The 22,917-nt window shown below is 43.2% G+C and overlaps 1 protein-coding gene across 7 annotated transcripts in view; it reads left to right on the top strand.

The window, feature by feature from the left end:
* The window catches only part of AUTS2 (activator of transcription and developmental regulator AUTS2), a 1,198,864-nt gene that overhangs the window by 832,625 nt on the left and 343,322 nt on the right, over nucleotides 1-22,917 (top strand). For all 7 annotated transcript variants that reach the window (XM_017956233.3, XM_003895905.5, XM_021935193.2 and 4 more), the window contains one exon: nucleotides 7,180-7,209. In XM_017956233.3, the coding sequence (XP_017811722.1) occupies nucleotides 7,180-7,209 (30 nt within the window). The remainder of the gene's footprint in view (nucleotides 1-7,179; nucleotides 7,210-22,917) is intronic.

Raw genomic sequence — 22,917 nt, 5'->3', positions numbered from 1 at the left:
TAGGGCTTTGTGGATTGATGAAAAACAGGCAGCATCAGAGCTGCCATGTGTGGCACAAAATGGCGACCCATTTTTACATGAGCAAAGGACTGGGCAGCTGGGCAGGGGATGGTAAACATGTTTTTAGTCACCATGCTGCTATCTTACTTCTTTAAATAAGAAAATAAGTGTCATGTTTTCTGCAGGTGGCTTCTTGTGAAATTGCTTTTAGGTGAGGGATGTCTTTAAGGTCTTAGATAAACCGCCGGCCCCAAAGGGGAATCAATTTGTTTTGTCACTGGCAAAGTTAAATTATACTTGATGTTAGATATTGTAGTTTACAAGTTGGGGTTCTCCCTCATTTTCCTCTCATTTCCTTTAGGCAGAAACAAGAATGAAATAACTTTGTTCAGCAGTGGTATTCAGCCCTGACATCTTTGGTGGCAATGATAAATGGATTTGAGATACGAAATAACTGTTCCAGCAAGGTCCATTGAGCAGAATAGAGAGCAATGCCCTCCTCAATGTCATTGTATGTGATATATTCAATGATTGCCGCTCTCTGCTTAAGAATGCATTCCATCACAAGGTACCTAGAATTCCATCTTGTTCCTACATTCTGAATGAGACAGAGAGATGTCACAGATCTTGACTCATTTCAATTTGGACTGGAGTCTTAAAACACAGATACTGAGATTCCCAAATGAAAGTGAAAAATATTTGCTTTTGAAGAAGTGTAATAAAGTCATAATCACATCTTTTCTGAGCCTTTTAATGGAAGACATTTTCTTCTGGGCCCCAACTCTAGGCTCTGCTAACAGTTTTAACCTCCCTCAGTGTGTTCACACATATATCTCTTTGCATTAAGCAATCATATTAGTGTTTCCTGTACTTTCTCTTTGGAATCACCTGCCTTTTAAATCATACTTTGCTTATGCTGCATGGAATCAACCACAGTTTGAACAATACTCAAGAAGAATGAGATTGACTTATTAGTATAATTGAGCACCTATTATGTCCCAAGGCCTAGAGGTACAAAGATAAGCAAGGCACTGTCCTTACATGGAGCTCATTCTCTGGTAGGAAAGACTGTTGTGGCAAACAACTGCAGTACAGTTTTGTAAGGGATGGAGACAGAAGCAGTTAAGTCTTTCTGGAAAAGTATTGGAAGATTCAGAAAAGGAACTATGTTTCAAAGGTGAATGTCAGGCTTTTAGGTAGAAACTTGGAGGAATAGAATTCCCAGTAGAGGGAATTGTTAAAGGCAGACAACTGATGGCATGATTGAGTGCGAGTGGGTGTGGTTGGAGCAAGGTATGTTAGGATAGTGCCACACAATGCGAGGATGCCAACCAGGGCCAGGCCACAAGCTGTTTGCAACCAACCTGCTGTGAGATTAGTATGGGCAGTCAAGAGTAAGCATTGGGAAACTTTTAGAGTAATTCAGTAGCATAATTTTGTGTTTCATAAATCTAATAATTTTTTAAAATGTATTTCATATATATTTGTTTTTCTTTTTCATTTTTCAAGAATTTGACTTTTTATTATGTTTTACAAAAGTAATTGTCATAACATATTAGAAATTAAGGAAGCAAAACAAAAACAAATGGCTCTTCACCGCAGAAAGCTTAAGAAGCATTGTGTTGAGAGAGTGGTTGGGATTTGGGAGTTGAGGGGAATTAGAAACAGAATATGAAGGGTCTTCATAGGCCTTGTGAAGCATCTGCATCAAATAGAAATTTAGGAAATCCACTCTGGTCAATAAGGACTTGGATTAGAAAAGGAAGAGAGCATAGACCTTGGAAAGCAGTCATTATCCTCTTGTAATGACAAAATAAAACCCTGAACTAAAGCAGTAGCCATGGCCACAGGGATGGAGAGTTAGAAAGTAGAATCAATAATGTGGGGTGAGAGGAAGATAAGTCTGCTCAAGGATAGAGTCAAGGATAAGACTCTTCACTTACACAGTTGAGTGATTGCTTGGTGATGCTATTACTAAGGGCAACGTGGGAGAGGGGCAGTTTCAGGTGAGCAAAGATGTTGAGTCCAGATTTAGATGGATACTTGAGTCTGAGGCATTCGCCGCACTTCAAGAGGGGGCACATACCCAACAGAAGTTTAATAATAGTTAACATTTATCATCTGTACATACTTGGTACCGTGCACTAAGTTGTTTACATGTATTAACGCATTCTCCTCTTCTAGCCATATTTTACAGACAAGTAAACTAAGGCCCAGAGAGTTTAAATAACTTTTCCAAAGTTACACATCTGGCAAATGTGGGCATAGAGATTTTTGAGTTTCAGCATATACATGGTAGAAGGGACCAAGGGAATCTTTAAGGACTCCCTTGAAAGTCACATAGAAACAATAGAACTCCAGATGCAACTCTGGGGAGACAGTGACATTAAAGAATATGCAGAAAAGGAAGGGCCTTGAAAAGAGAGTCACAAACAGCAATATTGGTGAATGGGTGCAAAGGGAAAAATTCTAGGATGTGCAATTGAAACAATCTAAATACCCAGCACTGGGGAATATTTTTATTAGATTATGTTACAATCCACACAGCAGATTGCAGTGTCGCTATTTTTTAAAGTGATGTTGCAGGACAAATTTTACTGATTAAACTAAAATATTTGACGTGTTATGTGAAAACCAAAGCAGGTTCCAAAATGGTAGGAATTCATTTTTATTTCTTAAAATGTATGTTTGAAAGATGAGGGGGATTATATCCTTAAGGCTGGAAAGACTTACACAAATGTATTAAGTGTTTACCTAAGAATTGTAGATTTATGGGTAATTTTTTTTAAAATGTATCCAGTAAATTTTTTTTTTTTTTTGATTTTTTGTTTCTTTGCTTGTTTGTGAGATGGAGTCTTGCTCTGTTGCCCAGGGTGGAATGCAGTGGCGCGATCTTGGCTCACTGCAACCTCCGTCTCCCAGGCTCAAGCGATTCTCCTGACTCAGCCTCCTGAGTAGCTGGGATTACAGGCGCATGCCACCACGCCTGGCTAATTTTTGTATTTTTAGTAGAGATGGCATTTCACCGTGTTGGTCAGGCTGGTCTCGAACTCCTGACCTCATGATCCACCCACCTCAGCCTCCCAAAGTGCTGGGATTACAGGCGTGAGCCCCGTTGCCCAGCCATAAATCTGTATTTTCAAAAGGAGAAAGACTGGGTGGGTTGGTTGGTTGGTTGTTTAAGAGTTAAGACCTGTCTGGGAAAGGAAGACTGTGCCTCCAGCAGTTCACTTTTGATTCATGAAACCAGGGGAGGAGATGGTGAAGATGGAGTTGAGCGGTTGCAGTATTGGGATGGCTGGAGGGACTCAGGTTTAGGAACTAGTCCCTTTCTAACGGTGCATTTGAGGCCTGTGGCCTGGCGCGCACACCTCTTCTTTCTCTCCTTTTGTCTGTGATGGTTCGGGTCATGTCTTTGTCTGAAGGCCGGGTGACCAGGAATTCTTACCTGTCATTGCTGTAAGACCTGGTTGTTCCTTTTTGTCTCTTTTCATTTCTTGCTTTTAAAATGGAGGAAATATTTTTAGCTTTTCAAGCGGGCTTTGAAATCTTGTCATGGAGAGTACTCCGTCACCTCAAGCTGGTAGTTAGTGTGCAACCTGTTTGCTAATAAACCAAAGCAGGACCCCTATGTCAAAATGCTTAAAATGGTCAAATCTGCTGGGACCCCGTCTCTGCATCTGACATGCCTTTTCCATTTCCCAGCCTCATGCAGAACATAAACCTGCATCAGGAGGTGGCTCAATGTGAACTCTTATAAATTGGAGTGGGTATCTAGGGATCGAGGAGCAGACACTTCTTCTTTTAACCTTTGAAGACCAAGAATCATTTGGCCAAAAAAATCCACAGTGTGTTGAACTTAGGGTGTGAAAGCTGTACAGTGTATTAAATGTGAATTTGAGGCCATGAATTCTACCCACACTGACTCTATAAAACAGCCTCCCTTTTTCATAAAGCAGGCCCATAAACCGCTGCCAGTGAAGCAGAAAGACTCCTTAGGACTGTGGCTCGCTTTCCGTCTGGGGTTGTCAACAAACCCCCTTTATGAGTGGAATAGACCTCTTGTATGTGTCGAGCTTCTGGCTTTTTACAGAGTGTGTTAGGAGCCAGGCAAGGCAAACGTTAGGCGCTGTTTGCTGAGTGCATTTATTGCCTTTGCATAATTTATGAGCTGGAGGGGTTGACCATCATTCGTCTCTGCCAGGGGCTGGCACTCGAGGCTCCAGAGAGTGGAGCTGTAAATTGGATGGTGCGCTCCTGCTGAGCTCACGGCAAAGTCCTCGGGTCAGTATGGGAATTTAATACCAGAAATGGAACTGTTTTCTCAGCACACCATGTGGACCCCAGTGCAGCAGAGACTGTTTTGGCAGACTCCACGACTGGCCTTGTCGAGGAGCTGTCACTCACCCGGCATGTTGTGTGGGGAGCCTGAGCATTTTTAATCGGCTTGGCATCCGTGCTGCTTCCATAATGGATACCAGTAGGTCTCGGTTCTTCACCATATGCTTAACTCTGGAGACAAGGTGCTTCTGGGTAGATCAGTAATTACTTGATGCAGAATTAAGTGGACCTTGAAATTAGAACTGGACTGTTGGAAAGCAGGAAGCTTAACACTTTGATAGAAATAACCATTCCCAGGGACATACTGCCGTTAGGATATAGGGCACAGTGGTGGTTCTTTCCCAACTACCTCACTCCTCCTCCTCCCTGCACACCAGATCCTTGGGGAGGTGGGCAAATGCCATGCCACAGCCTTCAGCTGTCATTGATTACCTCACAAGGAGCGCTATGAATATCTGGGAACATAAGCCTGCCTGGCAAAATAGTCTTCTGCCTTCCACACCCCTCCTGAATTGTGCATTGTCACTCTTGAAAGTGTGCCCGGGTCTTAGGAACCTCACAGAGGGCTTAATTAAAGGCAATGGAGAGATCACACAATCAGGACACTATTGTTCCTCATCCACCTGCGGTTCTAGGGCTTCAAAGTCTTCATCTCTTCCCATTTCTTTCTCAGCTCATTTGACTTATTGTAATAAAGAAACTACTCATCAGGTCAAAGAATGTAAATGTAGACAGTCTGAGGTTGGAAGCTGGGTTGGAAATGATGCATTGGACTTGGTTAAATCCCTGTCACTGAATATCTGACTAACTTGTGGCACTGAGGAGCCAATGGGAGAAGTAGAAAATGTTCTAATCCTCCAGCCTATAAGATTGTGATATAAGTTCCTAAATGCTTTTTGTACAGAGTGCTTAGTCTGAAAAGAATAAGTAGCCCCCAGGTTGTCTCATAATAGCAAGAAGTCCATTTAGATGGGTGTTCTGTTACTTCCCATTAAAAGCTCTCTAATAGGAGCTTAAACAATAAGGTAACTTAGTGTTTTCTGAATAAAAGTCCTGAGGCAGGCTGCTCTGAGATGGATTCAGTGGTCCAATTCTGTCAGGCTTTTTTCCCTTGGTCCCACTCTGTTGTTTTTGTACTGAGTCTCTTTGCCTCATTTTTGCAAGATGGCTGCTACATATCCAGACATCATGTTCTTACACACTCATGTTCAAAGGCCAGAGGCAGGTGGTTCCTTCTTTTCTTTGTTTACTGGGGAGACAAAATTGTTTCTAGAGCCCTCATCAGATTTCAGAATCTCATTGGCCAAAGATGGGTCTTCCAGTGAGCGACTACAATGCCCAGAGGTTTACCTCTTTTCCCACCTTTAGCTGCAAGAAAAATCAGGAAAGAAAGTACCTGGCATTTTTAACCTCAGAGTGTCAGGAGAAGGTACAGACTAGGGAGAAGGGAGTTGTGATTGGCTGTGGGGATCTAGCCAGCAGTGGCCACCTACGAGCAAATTTATTTCCTGTTTCTGTTCAAAGCTGTACCAACTCACATGTCCAGGTGGCCACACTAAAAAACCTTGGCATCATCCTAGATGCATCTCTGTTACTTGCTTCCCATATACATGTGTTATCAAATCCTGTTGGTTCTACCTTCAGAATTGCTCTGCCATCTGCTTCTCCCTTCCTAAACCATGGCACCACCCTGGGTTAGACAGTGGAATGGCTGCCAAACTGCTCTCCCTGTGACCTGTTTTTTCCCCACTGTGCACTCTCTCCATGGTCCCACAGAAAGTCATCCTCATGGAAGCAGCTCTGATCATGCCACACCCCTGCTAGTGTCTGTATCCCAGCTTCATGTCTTACTGCTAAACGGAAGGCTCCTTGAGAGCCAGGCCTGTATCTCAGGTGAATTTCAGTCTAGTTTAGCAGTTCCTTATCAAGGGCTATTGAGTGAATGAATGGATATATTTATCTGCTGAGCTTTACTCTAACGAAACACATCCCCCAGTTTTTCATTGAATATTGAATTAGCAAAACACTTCATTTTTTTTAGGTTATGTTCTTTTTTCCTTTGCTTATCGCGAGGAACCCAAAGATTGGGGTTAATTATTAATTATCACTGTGCTTATCCCAAACCAACTAAATGGTTGGAATTTGGGATCTGTTGATATGATCTGAGTCTATGGCCCTAAAGCATATTTGTTTGCCCATATTTTTTATTTACTACCCTGACCTCTTGTCTTCGGCATACTTTTTATAGGGAGTGTTCCTTCTATTCTCTGGGCCTCTAAACTGGAAAAGGCAGCCATCATAAGTGGTGAGCCTTGGCCATTATGTTCTGTTTCCTTCAAAGTTCAAATGAGCGACTACGATGCCCAGAGGTTTACCTCTTTTCCTGTAGAAAAGCACCGGGAGAGATACAGCCATTCACATTAGCTGAAGATAGAATGTCTTCGTTAAGAAATTGATTTTGCTCTGAATTTCATTGAACAATCTTGATTCACCTTAATCCTGTGGCTGACTCCTAGAGGGGCATCGCCTCTACCCTGCTGTGGTGGGAGGGAAGCACTCACTTGTATGATTGAGCACCTTGCTGGACTGACAGCCACAGAGTACAGGCATCAGATGAAATGAACAAAACACCTTTTTTGCATCTGGATAGCATTTTGTTTCGGATGCTGTTTACTAGCACTTGAGCTCAAGAAACTCTTTCTTTCCAAGAAGACAACATTTTTTATTTCCTTTACTTATCTTGCACTTTTTTTGTAACAGGGTTGGGGGATGAGGCATCAAAAGCAAAAACATACTCAGTTCTTACACTAACCCTTATTCTCTTGTCTTCATTTTCAGTGTGACAGTGACAGTGACCAGGAAGAGAAGGTAAGACGCCCCCCCCCCCCCGCATTGTGGGCACAGCACATAACAGACTGTGAACACCAGAGTCCTCCCACACACAGCTACAGGGTGGGATGCCAGCTTCATGTTGACAGGACCTTTTCTCTTTAGGAAAGATGGGCATAATTCACACGGTGACATTTCCTATGCTATGACACGTTTAATTTGTCAGATCTACTTTTTTTTTAAAACAAGACCTTTAATATTGCATATATGTGACACTGAGTTTTTACTTTATGGAAGATGACTCATAGACCCAAAAACATTTTAAAAGATAAAATTATTTATTTTAATAACCATCTGATTTTTTAAAATCCATGATGAGAACATTAAACTTGCTAGTATGCATTTATAATGTCATTTCTGCATTTATTTTACTGACCCATATGCTTTTCTGTACCTATTGGCCTTCTTGATAGAAATGTTAATGGTATGTGTCTAGGAATCTCATCATGGGGTACGGGTGGGCAAGGGAGGTCCGATGAGAACTGCTCTCTTCCCATCGGGGCCGACAGCCAGGTAGGAGGACAGTTCTTCCAGCAGGTACATGCTCTGTTTCGAGGCTCATGGGCACCAGCCTCTGTGTATCCAGATCAACATGGATCAAGAAAAGGAACTCAGTTTCTGAGGTTCCAGAAGATTGGATCACAACCTGGTAAAGTGATCTTTCTGCTGCCTGAAGCAAAGGGATTATTTATCTGTTTGGACTTTCCTTCTAGCTGTCCCAGTCCCCAACCAAATTTCCTTCCATTTATACTGCTGCTTTGTGTTATTTCGAGAAGAGTTACCTGAATATCATGGTTTCTGTATTGCTTGGCTTCAAAAGGATGGACTCGGCCTCCCTTCCCCCGTTTCTGGATCTGTCCTGTGCCCTGTGCTTTGACTTTCACCTCCTACATGCTTGCGGATTTTATTCAGAATGCTGTGGTTAGTATTTAGTGGGATCTTTCCAACAAACCCAGAATTTTTCTCTCCTTCTCTGCTGCCAGCCTCCAAGAGAGATCTAAAGGCTCTTGTTCTGTACTGTCGTTAATTTGAATTCAGCATATGTAGCCTGTTATAAAATGCGAGACATCATCATTTGAGCAGGTCAAGCATATTCAGATGAAGACAAATGGTGCTTATTTGATTTCCTTAAAATCAGGAAATGAAAAAAGTGCTCTCTGGAGAAATCATGTTCTGCCTGACTTGGATGATAGACCAATGCATGTCCCCCAGATAAGAACAGGCTCTCGCCTTGAGGTTTTTATCTCTGAAGGACGGCCAGGACTGTCAGCTTGCTGACATGTGCATTATCCATGTCATTTTAAACAAAGTGACCTATGGAAGGGTGTGCTATGCTGTGACATGGTAATGGGCTGTTGGATGACAGCGAAAGTACACACTGGAAAGGGGGCTGTGGATTATTCTTTTGTTCAACTGACAAGTAGGAGCTTCCTTCCTCCAGCCCCCGGGAGCCTTAGCTCCTTGGAAGTAGGACCCCTGGTGTCTCAGGCAGCCAGTGTGTAGTGGGTGCCAGGGACATGTGCACAGCAGTAATGGTTCAGTGTTCAAGACATGGTCACTGGCCCCCCAACCCCTGAGGCCACATTCCCACATGGTGGGCATCACTGGTACCCAGGGAGGGACTGGTACCTTCTAGCCCTTCCAGATCTATCAGCAATGGTTGATCTCACTTTGTAAGCCTGTGCCACTTTTCCAAAAGGATAAATCTTATTCAGGGTTGTACCACCAAGCTGACATTCTTTCCTTAAAAGGAAATGTGGGGCCGGGTGTGGTGGCTCACGCCTGTGATCCCAGCACTTTGGGAGGCGAAGGCGGGTGGATCACAAGGTCAGGAGATCAAGACCATCCTAGCTAACACAGTGAAACCCCGTCTCTACTAAAAATACAAAAAATTAGCCAGGCGTGGTGGCGGGCACCTGTAGTCCCAGCTACTTGGGAGGCTGAGGCAGGAGAATCGCTTGAATCTGGGAGGCAGAAGTTGCAGAGAGCAGAATTCGTGCCACTGCAGTCCAGCCTGGGTGACAGAGCGAGACTTCATTTCAAAAAAAAAAAAGGAAATGTGAATTCCAAAACCATCACCAGTCTTCAGCAGTGGTAGAAGGTGGTAAGGATGCCCAGGTTTGTATTCCTTGTAAATGTCTTCACCATTCCTTGTAAATGTCTCAACCTTGACACCCAGATCACCTGGGGAGCTACTACAAGTTGCAGTGCCAGAGCCTCATCCCAGGTCAATGACCTCGGAGCCTTTAGAGCTGTCTTGAACCATGGATCTTGATGATCACCTAACTCTGGTAATTTCTAGAAGTAATTTGCCTCTGGTTATCAGAGGGATCTGGGGACCAATACGGAGAGCACCCCACCAGGTCCTTTCCCATCACCTAAATTCCTGAGTAGTTATTGCCTAGGTTTCCATTTCTAAGTGCAAGAAGCAAAGTGTCAGAATAATGGGTATTGGGAAGGTAGCTCCCACCCACCACTCTGAGCTTGAGTTGATTTCAGGGTAATAAAGCGGATACGTGGTTGGTTGTAGGCGAGTCCAAGAATGGCAATGGCAGGAAGGGAAGGGGCATTAGGAGTGTTCCTCCGATCCATGGCGCATCTCCTGCCCCGCACCCCCAGTCATTCTTCCTTTCGACTGTGGTGATCCTGCAGGTCTTAAGGGGGGGCTGCACCACAACCAGCGCTCACATCATCTGTCTCTGTTCTGCCCCATGCCATTTCTCTAGAGGGCTCCCAGTGGGAGCCGTTGAGACTCGAATTGCCCTCGCACCTGCTTGGCCCTGGTGCAGTGAAGACTGTCAGGCTTCCCCTTTTGGACTGAGATTGTCTGGTGTTTATCGCCAACTTTAACACCATCCTCCAAGACTTATGCTCTGTCAGAGCCTGGGCCCCTGTCAGCCTCCTCTGTGAAGAAACCTCTTGCCTGTGCCCCCATCGGAGCCACAGAGCTAACCAGGGCTGCTTTCATGTGTTGCTTGGAGGATTCACATTCGAATCTGAATTGCTAATGGTGGAAAAGATGCCACTCAGTGTCCTGGGATCCCTTCAGCAAGCCCCACCAGGGATGCTGTTGGAGGCAAAAGTGAGACTTGTCGGGGACCCACTGGGATTTCTCTCCGGAAGACCTGCCATTCCCTTACTCCATAGGGATCTGCAGAACCGGCTGGCTAAAATTAGGGTACTGTGTTTCACACAGCTGACTGAATTAAGATAAACTCTGCTTTCCTCTGATATGAAGCTGTAATTTATAAAATGATACCCTTACTAATTAACGTGGAAGTGACTCCGAAAGGGGCTTAAAAAGCAGAGCTTTCCCTAAATACAAGAGACGCTTGTGCACAAAAAGGCTTTGATGAGACACTGAGCAAAGTATCTCCCTTATCCTCCCCTCCCAGCCACGTGAATACATTCCACATTAATGTCAGATAGCCACGAGGACATTCACAAAGAGTAGAAATTGGGCCGGGCACGGTGGCTGACGCCTGTAATCCCAACACTTTGGGAGGCCGAGGCGGGGAGATGACAAGGTCAGGAGTTGGAGACCAGCCTGGCCGACATAGTGAAACCCTGTCTCTACTAAAGATACAAAAAATTAGCCCAACATGGTGATGCATGCCTGTAATCCCAGCTACTCGGGAGGCTGAGGCAGGAGAATAGCGTGAACCTGGGAGGCGGAGCTTGCAGTGAGCTGAGATGGCATCACTGCACTCCAGCCTGGGCGACAGAGCGAGAATCTGTCTCATTAAAAAAAAAAAAAAAAAAAAAAAAAAACAGTAGAAACTGGGTGGGGAATTACAGAAGCCTGTGAACACTGCATCTTAGATGTGGGATTGTTCTTCATTGTAGTGAGAGCTAAGAAAAGAAGCAGCACTTGGCACCCTTAGTCACCCAAATTAAGCAATTATTCTGATCCCCCATTCGAAATGAATTGGTATCATGAGAACAAAGAGGCAACATGCATATTGCCAAATATTTGGCCCATATTTTATTTTGTTTCCTTTCTTTCTCCACCACTGGCAGCAGCCCATTATGCTAAGAAATACCCCCTATTTGGTTATGAAGTTAATGTGGAGATTAAAAGTCATTCCCTCTTCTACCCACACCCTTTTTCTTGTGTATGGCATGTGACCGAGCTGATTGGAAGGCGTATAGCCCAGTGGCCAAGCACTTGGGCCTCAGTGTGATGGCTGACGCATGTTTCTGACTCTGTCCCTTTCTATTTTGTTGTGGACAAGCCTCAGCTTTCTCAGCTGTCAAATGTGGGTGACAACAGCTCTACACATAATCCTATAGCAATTAAATGAAAGCATTTAGGGCCAGGCATGGTTGCTTATCACGGTAATCCCAGCATTTAGGGAGGCCAAGGCAGGACAAAGTGGGCTCTGGTCTTTGAGCCCTAGAGTTTGAGACTAGCCTGGGCAACATAGCGAGACCCTGTCTCTTAAAAAAAAAAGAAAAATCTTAAAAATTAACAAGGCGTGGTGGCATCTGCCTATAGTCCCAGCTACTCAGGAGGCTGAGGCAGGAGAATTGCTTGAGCCTAGGAGTTTCAAGACTGCAGTGAGCTAAGATCATGCCACTGCACTCCAGCCTGAGTGACAGAGTGAGACTTTGTTATCTAGAAAAATAAAATAAAAATATATGAAGGCATCTGGCTCAGTGCCTGGTCCATAGTAACTGCTCAATAAATGTTAGCTTTTGTTCATTTTACTTGAGGTAAAATGAGAGAGGACGCTTGAAAAAAGAGGAAGACTAATATTTTGATGCATGTGTATCACCGTATTTTGATTAAATCTTTTCCAATTTTGCCAACACTACAGTATACTGCAACACAAAAGATTTTATCTGTAAACACAAAGCCCTTCATCTAATACTTGTTGCTATTGCCAATTTTTTCAATGAAATGACCTAAAAACAGCAACAACAAAAATAACCTATACGGTAGTTGCTTTAGGGGGTGGAGGGATGCTATCTGTTAGTGCTTAAAAGGGGGTAAATGCTTGCTGCTTTAGAGGTGGATGGTGCTCATAAGAGGCCCCAGTCGGGGGTATTTAAAACGGACTGAACAGAAATCCTTAGCTAGTAGAATGGCAGCACGCTGTGAAGTTATTACTGTATTGTGTACTGGCTATAAGATATAGACACCTTTCAGTAAGCCAGTCATTTGTAACCATTCTAGCAGTGTCATATTAGGTTAATAAGGCTGCTGTGTTTTCAAGGGCATTTTTATTTGGGTTTTGGTGAAATTCTTTAATTTGTTGATTATATTCACATAAAATCAGCATTCATTGACACAGAGCTCTAATGACATATATATGAAAAACCGTACACTGGATGACCTAGTCGATTATTTAAGCATAAAATAAATTGTGTTAAACTCTTCACCTAAAAAAAAAAAAAGAAAGAAAGAAAAAAGAGGAAGACTAGCATCCTGTTTGGAAAGCTGGGGTTCTTCTAGAGAACCTGCCAGAGGGAGTTTCCCCAGAATCTGAGGCTCAGCCTTTATCCCAAGGGCCCTTCTCCCTGACACAGGCTGAATGAAAGTGTTTAATTTTGAAGGGTTCTGAAACAGTGTCTTTTTAAACCTCTTGTCTAAACATCAGGCCTTCCTCTGAGCAGAGCCTGGAGCCCAGAGCACGTGTACTGTCCTGGAGGGATCAAATGGTGATTAAGTGGATTGTATAGCTCTTGTCCCTTCAGCAGCTGTTCCCAAATGCCGAACACCGTCAGTTCCCAGAAACCCATCACAGGAGAGAGGTTCTGGGGTAGGGCCAGAGCATCTGTATTTTTTCAAAAGCTTCCTAGGTAATTTTGGTATACAACTGGTTTTGAGAACTACAGCCTTATAATAAATGTCAAAGGGAAACATGATCTTTCCCCGTGTTTAATGCTCTTGAAATTTTTGACTGCTTAGGAGAAAAACTTGAAAGTTGTAGAGATGTTTCCTGTGTGCACAGATATGTGCCACCCATGCTTATGCCTGTAGATACCGGGCATAAGCACACATGCAGTACACACTACACAATCTCACAGAAATGAATCCTTCTCCTTTTCTATCAGTCTTACAACATGACTCCTGATTGCAGTTTTTTCTCTCTGTGCGTTAGCAGTAGGAACAACCACCTGGAGAAGGTGGTTGTGCTCCTGGGCTTTGCTTTGGTACTGCGTCCTGTATCCAGGACAGCCCTACTGGCCCACTGGCTAACTGCAAATGCAGTACTACTGATTTTTCACACTTGCTTTCCCTCTTTTCACACACTTTTTGATGCATCCCTTTTTGGTTTAGAGACAGGGTCTCGCTCTGTTGCCCAGGCTGGAGTGCAGTGGCACAGTCTTAGCTCACTACAGCCTCGAACTCCTGGACTCAAGCAATCCTCCCATCTCAGCCTCCCAAGTAGCTGGGACTACAGGTGTGTACCACCACACTCAGATAACTTAAATTTTATTCTGTAGAGATGGAGTCTCACTATGTTGCCCAAGCTGGTCTCAAACTCTTGGCCTCAAGTGATCCTCCTGCCTTGGCCTCCCAAAGCACTGGTATTACAGGCACGAGCAACCATGCCTGGCGTTCATTTTTAAATGCATGCTAAAAGTTGTTGTGTTTGATCATTTTAAGTTCACTTGTGTGGGAAGGGGCTTCTAAGAAAAGCAGCAAAGAAAACCAGCAAAGGCTTATGTTCCTAACTCAACACAAACCACATGCCTAACTTGGCTCATGAAGGAGTCAGAAACTGCTGAGATGTCAAACTGAAGACCGGGCATGTGGTTTGTGCTTACAGTGGAAGAGTCCCATCCCTTGGTTGGCCACGTTTCACACTCAGTAAGGTTTGTGCACCCTCAGCAACATTCCAGAAGCTCAGAAGGCCCTCATTGTTGCTTGTGGAACCCCCATCCTTAGTTTTGAAATAGGATATATTTTGATCAGGAGACAGTTTGGAGGTGCTGTCCTATTTTGTAGCAAGAAATGAATATCTCCACCTTTCCAGATTTCATAGCAGCAAAGCAGACAGCCATCACCCAGGGAAAGAGAAGGGATCCATATTCTTGTCTTTCTATCCCTAATACTTTGCACAGTGCTTAACATGAGTTAGGTGTTCAGTGTTTTGTAAAATTTGCATTTTCTTTCCTGGATACTCATCTCCAAATGGAGGGGATAAGTGAACCAAGTTCAGAAGACTCGTACTCAAACCTGACTGCACCTCATACAGTCCCAATGTCTATTTCCTGGACCCCCAGAATTTGTGATCTCTTCCTCCGGCTTCTATATTTCATTTACAGTTTTCTCATATAATATATCTAAGCCATTTATAAGTTTCCTAACTTATAGACAATTTCTAGAGTTCTTGGCTGAGTCTCAAGAGATTTTTACTTTGTTTTTGTTTTTTGAGATGGAGTCTCGCTTTGTCACCCAGGCTGGAGTACGGTGGTGCAATCTCGGTTCACTGAACCCTCCCACTCCTTGATTCAGGCGATTCTCCTGCCTCAGCCTCCCAAGTAGCTGGGATTACAGGCACCCACCACACCTGGCTAATTTTTGCATTTTTGGCAGAGACAGGGTTTCGCCATGTTGGCCAGGCTGGTCTTGAACTCCTGACCTCAGGTGACTGGCCCATATTGGCCTCCCAAAGTGTTGGGATTACAGCCATGAGCCACCGCACCTGGCCTTAGAGCTTTTTATATTGGATGCGTGATTTCTGTGATGCCCATCTACTCAACCTCTTCTTACCCCTTCAAGATTTTGTCTGGCTTAAAATGACATTTTATTATTCTTCCAAAATAATCATATTTCCAATTGGCTTAATTACTTTGCACACATCCCAAATTCACATTGATACTATGCTTGGATTAAATTTCTATGGTAAATTATTTTAAATTCAGCATCTCATTCAGTTTTGGTGTTCATATAACATTTTCAGGCAAAACCAAAAATTACTTCACTTATGCTGAATGCGTATGTACAATAATCTGTTCATTACTACCATGTTATGCACCTGAAAAAGATAGAAGTTATAAATGTACAGATTTTAAATTAAATGTAGGCAGGTCAACAGAATAAATACTTCTTGGAAATTTGTCAGGCATTTTCAGCTAAGTTTTTGTTTCTTGAAATAAACAGCGAGAAGAAAGAACAGGGTCTAGATGTTCTGTTGCTCGCAATAGGTGGGTGGTGGAGAAGGGCACTCAGAAGACCCAACTCCTGATTTCTCACTCACCAGCTGTATGGCGTTGGGCAAGTTACCTAATGGTGCTTAGCATTAGTTTTGTCATCTTGAAAATGAGGCAGGATTCAATGATCCAACATTGACTATCCAGATTTTCCAAATAGCTATTTAGCTAGGCCCCAACAGCATGGCAGAGCCCAGGGGGAAATTAATATGTGATTGTGTCTTCCCTTTGCCAAAGTAGGAAGAGGATTATGTAAGAATTGTCTCCATTCTTTTGTCTCTCTCAGTCTCCCAAGAGAGAATAAGCATATAGGGGACATACTCGAGTATATGCATTTGTACTCTCAAGCAACTGAAGGAAACTTACATACAGACCTGATGTCTAAACAGGGTCCTTATCTGTTTGTTGGTTCAGTCTTTCAGTCATACATATCCACCCATTTTTTCACAAGTATCTACTGATGAACTGACATGAGAATTATAGTTGCTTAACTCTGATGGAACTGTCACCACATACCTGTGAGTAGGTAGCAGAGCAGTTCATTTAATCTGTGTTCCTCAACTACTGTATTTGGGAAAGCATGGGGACTAGGTAGAGAGCTAGCTTACAGAATGTGTTTCAAGAACTCACTTGTTTGGTAATGACCGTTACTTGATCTATAAAAGGAATTGTTCCAGAAACATCGAGGTTGAGTGCATGATTCTGTGTTCCCACAGGAAAGTTCCTGCTGCTTCCCCTTAGAATGAGCCATCGTCTTGGGTGTTATGGCTTACCCGAAGGGGAAGTTGTAAAGCCAAGGAGGAGGCTGGGGGAGGTGATGGCTATCAGCCCCATGAAATTGACCATGAGCCCTGAACCACCTGAATACCAGCAGGGTCATGAGCAGAGGCATTTGTACAGGTGATGTCTTGAACAACATGCTTCATGTTAGTGGCTTCTGATAGAGTGTAACCTGGGAGGCTCTTTGGTTGTCAAAGAGTTTGTCTTATACTGTATTAGGGTTGCAGAGTGTTCTGTCTTCAATAAAGATAGAACTTTTTGGTCATGTACATGTGTGTGTGCATGTGTGTCAGTTAATCCCCCTTGACAACTACTGGATGGCAAGATAGTTACAGATAAATGCTCCTCAGAACTGTGCCATTCTAGTGTGACAAATATAATCAAATATCTGTATTAGGATGTGTTAATAATTATCCAAACTTTATACTTTAAGAAGTCCCCAGATTCAACAAATGAATGGACTTCTTTTTTTCTAATTAAAGTTACAGCTGGGAAGGTCAAATTGGTTCTCTTTCATACAGGATAGAGCTTTTTCCTTTCAGTTGCCATGAGGACATTTGAGAAGTTCTAGCTGTAGTCCTGCATGACCTCTTCAGGTACCCGAAGAATCACCCAAAGAAATCTGAAAGCAGCTTTCTCCATTGTTGTTCTAAACCAGGCTTGATTCATGGTCTTCCAAGTATATGCATACTTACAGAGACAGCCGAATGGGGTCTTTGAAATAAGGAAGGACCAGGAAGCCCTGTGGTGGGTGGTTGTAGTACTCAAGGAGCCCAGTTTGGGCTTCATCGTTTCTCTCTAGTGCTCTTCGTGGTTTTTGAAGTTCCTAATTTCCTGGTCTAAAAACATAGATGCTACTAATGTCTTAGGTCAGTGAAAAACTAAGATTAGGGTCAATAATAGCAACTAAATAATAATAATTAGCACCACTTCACACGAAAGAGAACATTGCATTTTTCAAAACACTTTTAAAAACATCACTTCCTAAGATCTGTTTTAAGTATTTATCGTAGGGATCTATATATTCTCACATACAGCATCGGTGACCATGTGCCAAACTCTCTGTTAGGGCTTTTCAAGGCTTTATCTTCTCAAGCAGGTGTCATTGTTTTACAAATAAGAAAAATGAGGCATACACCGCACTCCAGCCTGGGCGACAGAGCCAGACTCAGTCTCAAAAAAAAAAAAAAAAAAAAAAAAAGAAAAGAAAAATGAGGCATAAGTGATGGAGCTGAGATATAAGCTGTGTCTTAGGATCCCAGAATCTGGGCCCTCTTCCCAGGCCGTGCTGCTTCCCCGCACATCGGGGTGAGTTGGGATAAGCCCAGCAGTGCCATTCAGGAGCTCATGCTGTCATCCCCTCTGTGTCTCACCTACTTGTGCTACAAGAGACCTGGATCCTGTTTATCTATCCACCCTCACCCCCACCCAAACAGCTGCACTAGCTTCTAAAAATTCAAACATGGTGGTTTCTCAAGAAACATGGAACGAATAAAATTTGGGTCTACTAACAACTTAGAATGTACAGGCTCTTCTGAAGTGGGACCTTTTACTTTTTTTGGCCTGGAATGCAATTATCCAAGGTAAGAAGGGAAGGGCTATAGACAAGGTACGTATTTTAACTCTTACAGATGGGTATCATAGCCAGCCCATGATTAATTAGGGATGTAGGCCACACCAATTGGTGGACTTAGCATGAACCATATTTGGACACAGAACTCAGTCTTCCTTTAAGTATCTGTATATGTGTAAACATTTAATATTTTATTAAATCATAGAATCCCTGAAAGTACCCCATGCCTATCATGTACTTGACACATACGGCCCTGTAAATATTAGTGTTCTACCCAGAAGTTGCTTTATTGGTTATCCAAGTCTCCTAAAGGAAAAGACCCTCGCCTCTGTCACCCACAAAGTACAGGGAAGAGCAGAGCTGGAGGAGAGGAATTTCTGAGCGTCCAGTCCAGAGCCTCATGAACCCCATATCGTCCCTGCAGACCATTTTCTTCCTACGACCCCACACAGGAGAAGGGGCCATGGTTTCACGGTGGCTCCTGCACTGCACCCCCTAAGGTAGTTTTGTTCTGAGTTATAATTCGCCCCCTCAAGAATCCTCGTGTCCATCCCCAGACACTGATTCTCACCCTTGCAGAGGGTCTCTGGGTCCATCAGGGCCACAGGGCCTTTTCTTTTTTGACAGCAAATGCTGCGTGGGCTGTTCCTGCAGCCCATATGGTAGTAAATATCTGAAGCAGCCATGTCCATGTTAAAGATTATGTATTTGCCACTAAGGGGAGAATATAGTGTTTATCGGCCGGAGTGCGTGCTGGCTGAGCTGATTACGGCACAGCACTCTGTCAGCCAATGATTTGTCCTGTCCTTTATCATCTGTGTCACTCAGCAGTGTGCTGGCGAAGGGAACGGATCACCCCCTTCCCTTTTTTTGTACCCATTTCGTGTAGAAAATTTGTATTTACTTTGGGAGTGTAATTTGTTCCTCATGGATAATGTGACCCTGAGCGGAGCTGGATCATGGGTTAGTTGAAGTGATATTTTCCACTAATGGTAGTCGTACATCATTGCTGTCAGCTCGGGTTAGGAGGCAAGCACATTACAGCTCCATTTTACCTCTGCAGGCATCTGGGATTATTTGCCATAACCGAGTATGACATGACCGCACTACAGAGTGCATTAAAATTTTACTGGCTTCTCAGGCAAGTTCCCCAGCTCCAGAGTGTGCTTCAGGCAGGCGGTCTGATGGGGAGTCCAAGGGCCCTGACTTCCTGCTCAGAGGTGCTGCAGGCAGTGGCCTAAGCAGGGGCTGCTGTCTCCTTGCCCTGAGAAAGAAGCCAGGGAAAGACTTTGTGGGGAGCCAACCAGAGGATGTGTTTGTGTCTGTACGTCCCGGACTGGCAGATGACTAGCTGCCTTGTGTACGTAACCAGGTGCCGCCCACAGTGGCCACTGCTATCTGCTTTCTCTCCTTGATGACTTCAGCCCCCAGGATGGATTGGGCAAAAACTCCTTCTCCAAGGAGAGCCCAGGGTAAGTGCAAGTCTCTGCCAAGCCTTGGGCTGATTTGTATTGTTCTTATCTGCCTATGTTCAGACTGAAGAAAGGAGGCAGAAGTCCTCATTATGGCAGAACCCATGTCCAGCCCTGCAGCTGGACTGAGCCTGATAGAGTCTCATCAACCCAGTTAGAAGTGTTTGCCAAGATGTTTTACACATTATCTTTTACAGTCCTCTCACCAACCCAATGGAGTGTAGGCCTGATTACCTCCATTCTCCTTATAAGGAAACTGAGGTTCAAAGGTTGTGTAACTTACATTATACAGCTAATGATAGCAGAAATAGCCTTCTGACTTCAAATTCTATATGGTTTCTAGTGTTCAGTGCTACAGAGAGATAAAGAAAGAACTATTGTTTAAATAGTACTTAGATGTCCTATACATATGCTGACTTTGTATTCTACACTACAATCCTAATAGATAGGTGCTAATATTATCCCCCATTTTCAGAGGCAGAAATTGAGTCACAGAGGTATTACCAAACATGCCCAGTCTTGCTTCTGGTTAATGGCAGAGCCAGGTTTCAAACCCAGGTTGGTGTGGCAGTGCTCTTAGCCGCTAAGCTGGACTCTCCCACATGCCATATTCCAATAAGCCTGAGAGCTGATAGGAAAAGACCAGGGAGAATAGTAATACGCTGGAATAAAAGGAAATGTTCAAAGAGTATATTATCACTTTCTGTTGTAACTCAAACTAACATCCAACAAAATATCACTCAAAGAAGATGTTCTGTGATGAGCTTTAATTAATTAATAAGTCCCATTTGCAGTTAGCATATTACTTGCATGTAAATGATGCTTCTAAGGTGCTTGAAAGGCATTTATTTTGATAGGTTAAGACTAAGCAGTCACTCTGGCAAATGCTTTATTCTTTTATATTCTTATTGGAAAGGCTGTAATAAACTTATGTTGAATCATGTTCTTTAAAGGACAATTTAAGGTTGTCTCCTAGTAATTAGTGGGATATGGATCAGGCCCATAGACTGCCATATAGAGTAAAATGACTGCAGATTATATATTGGTGGATTCTGAGTGCTGGACATTCGAATGTACTCTTGTGCCCACAGTGTGGACATGATTTTTTGTTCTGCCACAGAAATGCCCCTTTTTACCTCTCTAGTCCCCTCATCGCCTTCTCTTCCAAGCTTGAAATGTTACCCCTCCTGGACAGAATGGACAAACCATTCTTACCGTCTACTGTGTACATGATAGGGTTGTAATTCATGAATTTATTCAATAAGCCAGACATAAAGTGAGTTATACCTTGTACCTGCAGGGCAGTTTTTAAAATGCTGCAACAGAAGAGCCATAGATAAGCATGGCTTTTCTCATTGAGAAATTTAAAATTAAGTTAGCACACTAAGAATTGTCCTCCCTGCCCCCACTCCCTCCTTGGGCTCACAAGCACACACATTGATCTTCCCTGCTAGATTACCATAGGTCCAGGGGATTGACCTTAGTTTCTCCTCTGGCCTTAGATCCAATCACTCAAGTAGTAAAGAATAGGAACAAAAGTATTGATCCAGTCATGGAAAAGTAATTATTTCTCTCAGATGGTCTGTTTAGAATACAGCAATAATTTTAAATAATGTATTCCTCAGAGACAGCATGACAACATATGTGGATTATTTACTTGGTGCGTTTAAGTAGGTTACACTTGCACCCTCACCCTTTTCCTGGACGTCTAATGCTGTGCAAGTAGGCCCACTTTAAGAAGAGTAGACATTGAGAAAAATCAGAGTTTACCCAACACATCAATTACCAAGCAATTATTCATTATAAAGGGGCTTATCCATCTTTGTAGCTGGACAAAATGTAATGGACCTCCACATGCTCACATGCTTACAGTGCAACTCCGCCCTGCCTTATGAAGAGCCTTCATGAAGTCACTGGGTCCTTTTGAAACTCTTAAGTTGTAACAGCTTTGACTGTGTTTATGTTAACAGAATTACCTTTTAAAGACTCTTTGTTTCAAATAACATATGTGAAACTCAAACTAACAAATAAGGAAATGTTTAGGCTTTTGGAATTTAAATGTGTTAAAATAACCAAACCATCAGAAGGGCAGAGCCAGGCAACTGGACATCAGAAACAGTGAGCAGAGGGCTAAATGTCCTCCTTGCTTTGTCTCTACTTGTTTTTGCCCATCCACCTGAATCTTGATTCTTTCGGAGACTCCATTTCTCCTTTTGGTAGAAATCATGACCCATCCACTTTTCAGCTTTAGCTACAGGCAGAGAGACTGTCCTTTTCCACTGTCATTGCTAAGATCCAAGGGAAAGATTCTGACTGGCTGAGATGAGCTCAGGAAAGGATTGTGGGTTGGTGTAGCTTAAGCCAGGTGCTTACACCTGGATTGATCAGTTATGGGTAGAAAGACAGAACTATGTTTTCTAAAAGTGCTGCTCTAGAGGTGCCTCTGTACATGCTGCTGGAGTCAGCAGAGAGCCCAGAAAGTTGGGAGCTGGGCCTGCAGCAGTGGGTCCTAGGAAGCATAACCTAACCTGCCTGCCATTTGGATGAGGCACTACTTTTAGGCATAATTCTTGACAGCCATAGAAGCTGCCTGGGTCCTCCAAAGTTAACACTTTATAGTAATCACAAAATCTGAAATATAGATACATATTTACAATTATGTATAATAATTGCCTAAATATTCATAGAGTCATTTTAAGTGCCATTCACAGATTAGTTCTATCTTGCTTAAGCTATTAAAGGCCGTAGAAATACACAGGATTTTGTAGAGTGAGGGTTCATGTGTACATGCACTTAGAAAACTCCAAAATTTATTAATATTTTAAATACACATATAGTAGCAAATGAATTACTCCCCAAGTATAAGACAGCCACCTTGAGAGATACAAAGATCTCAAGGAATGTCAGTTAGTAAATTACATATCTAGGGTACAAAATGAAACTTCTTTGTCCAAAGCGATTATGGTCAACCTCGAGAATCCAATTTGCGTGCAATGCAGTACTACTTAAACTTCAACAGGCAGCCTTCCAGAAGTAACGTTCCTAAGACTGGAAAATAGTAAGCTCACTCATAGCTCCTTTCACTCGTGTTTCATTCAACAAACTTAGTCCTCACTGTACGCTGAGCCAAGCACTGTTGTGGGAACTAGGGATGGGAAGAAGACAAAGACATAGAAAATCTTCAGAGAAATATGACCTAATTGAAGGGAAGGCTGAGGTACCTAGATGAATTATAAGACCCCATGGTGTATGCTGTTTCTGAGGAATGGCATGATGTCTGAATGCAAAAAAACTGAGCCATACTCTCTGAGGGAGGAAGCATTTGAGTTAGATCTTGCTGCCGCACATGGAATAGATGTTACTAGGTAGCAAGAATGGGGTAGATCACAGGCAAAGGAGATATCATTTGCAAATAACAGAGTTGTGAAAGGCTTAGCATATGGAGAGAAGCATGAAAACTTCTGTGTGTGTGGTCAGGGTCCATAGTAGTGTGTGGGGGAAGATGAGACTGTAAAGGTATGTTGGTATACACAGTTCCATAAAAACAGGCCTTGCACGGCAAGATGAGAGTTTGGACTTGATCCAGATGGAAGCCACTGAGTACCTTATGTAGGTGAATGACACGCTAGAATTGACTTTTTGGAGGAGGATTCAGGCAGTGGCATGAAGGATGGAGTGGAAGGGGGTGAAAGCTGT

This window comes from Papio anubis, chromosome 4 (genome assembly GCF_008728515.1).
Source record: "Papio anubis isolate 15944 chromosome 4, Panubis1.0, whole genome shotgun sequence".
In the NCBI taxonomy this organism is placed as follows: Eukaryota; Metazoa; Chordata; class Mammalia; order Primates; family Cercopithecidae; genus Papio; species Papio anubis.
The sequence above is the reverse complement of the archived record's forward strand: the minus strand, read 5'-3'. Positions and strand labels throughout refer to the sequence as shown.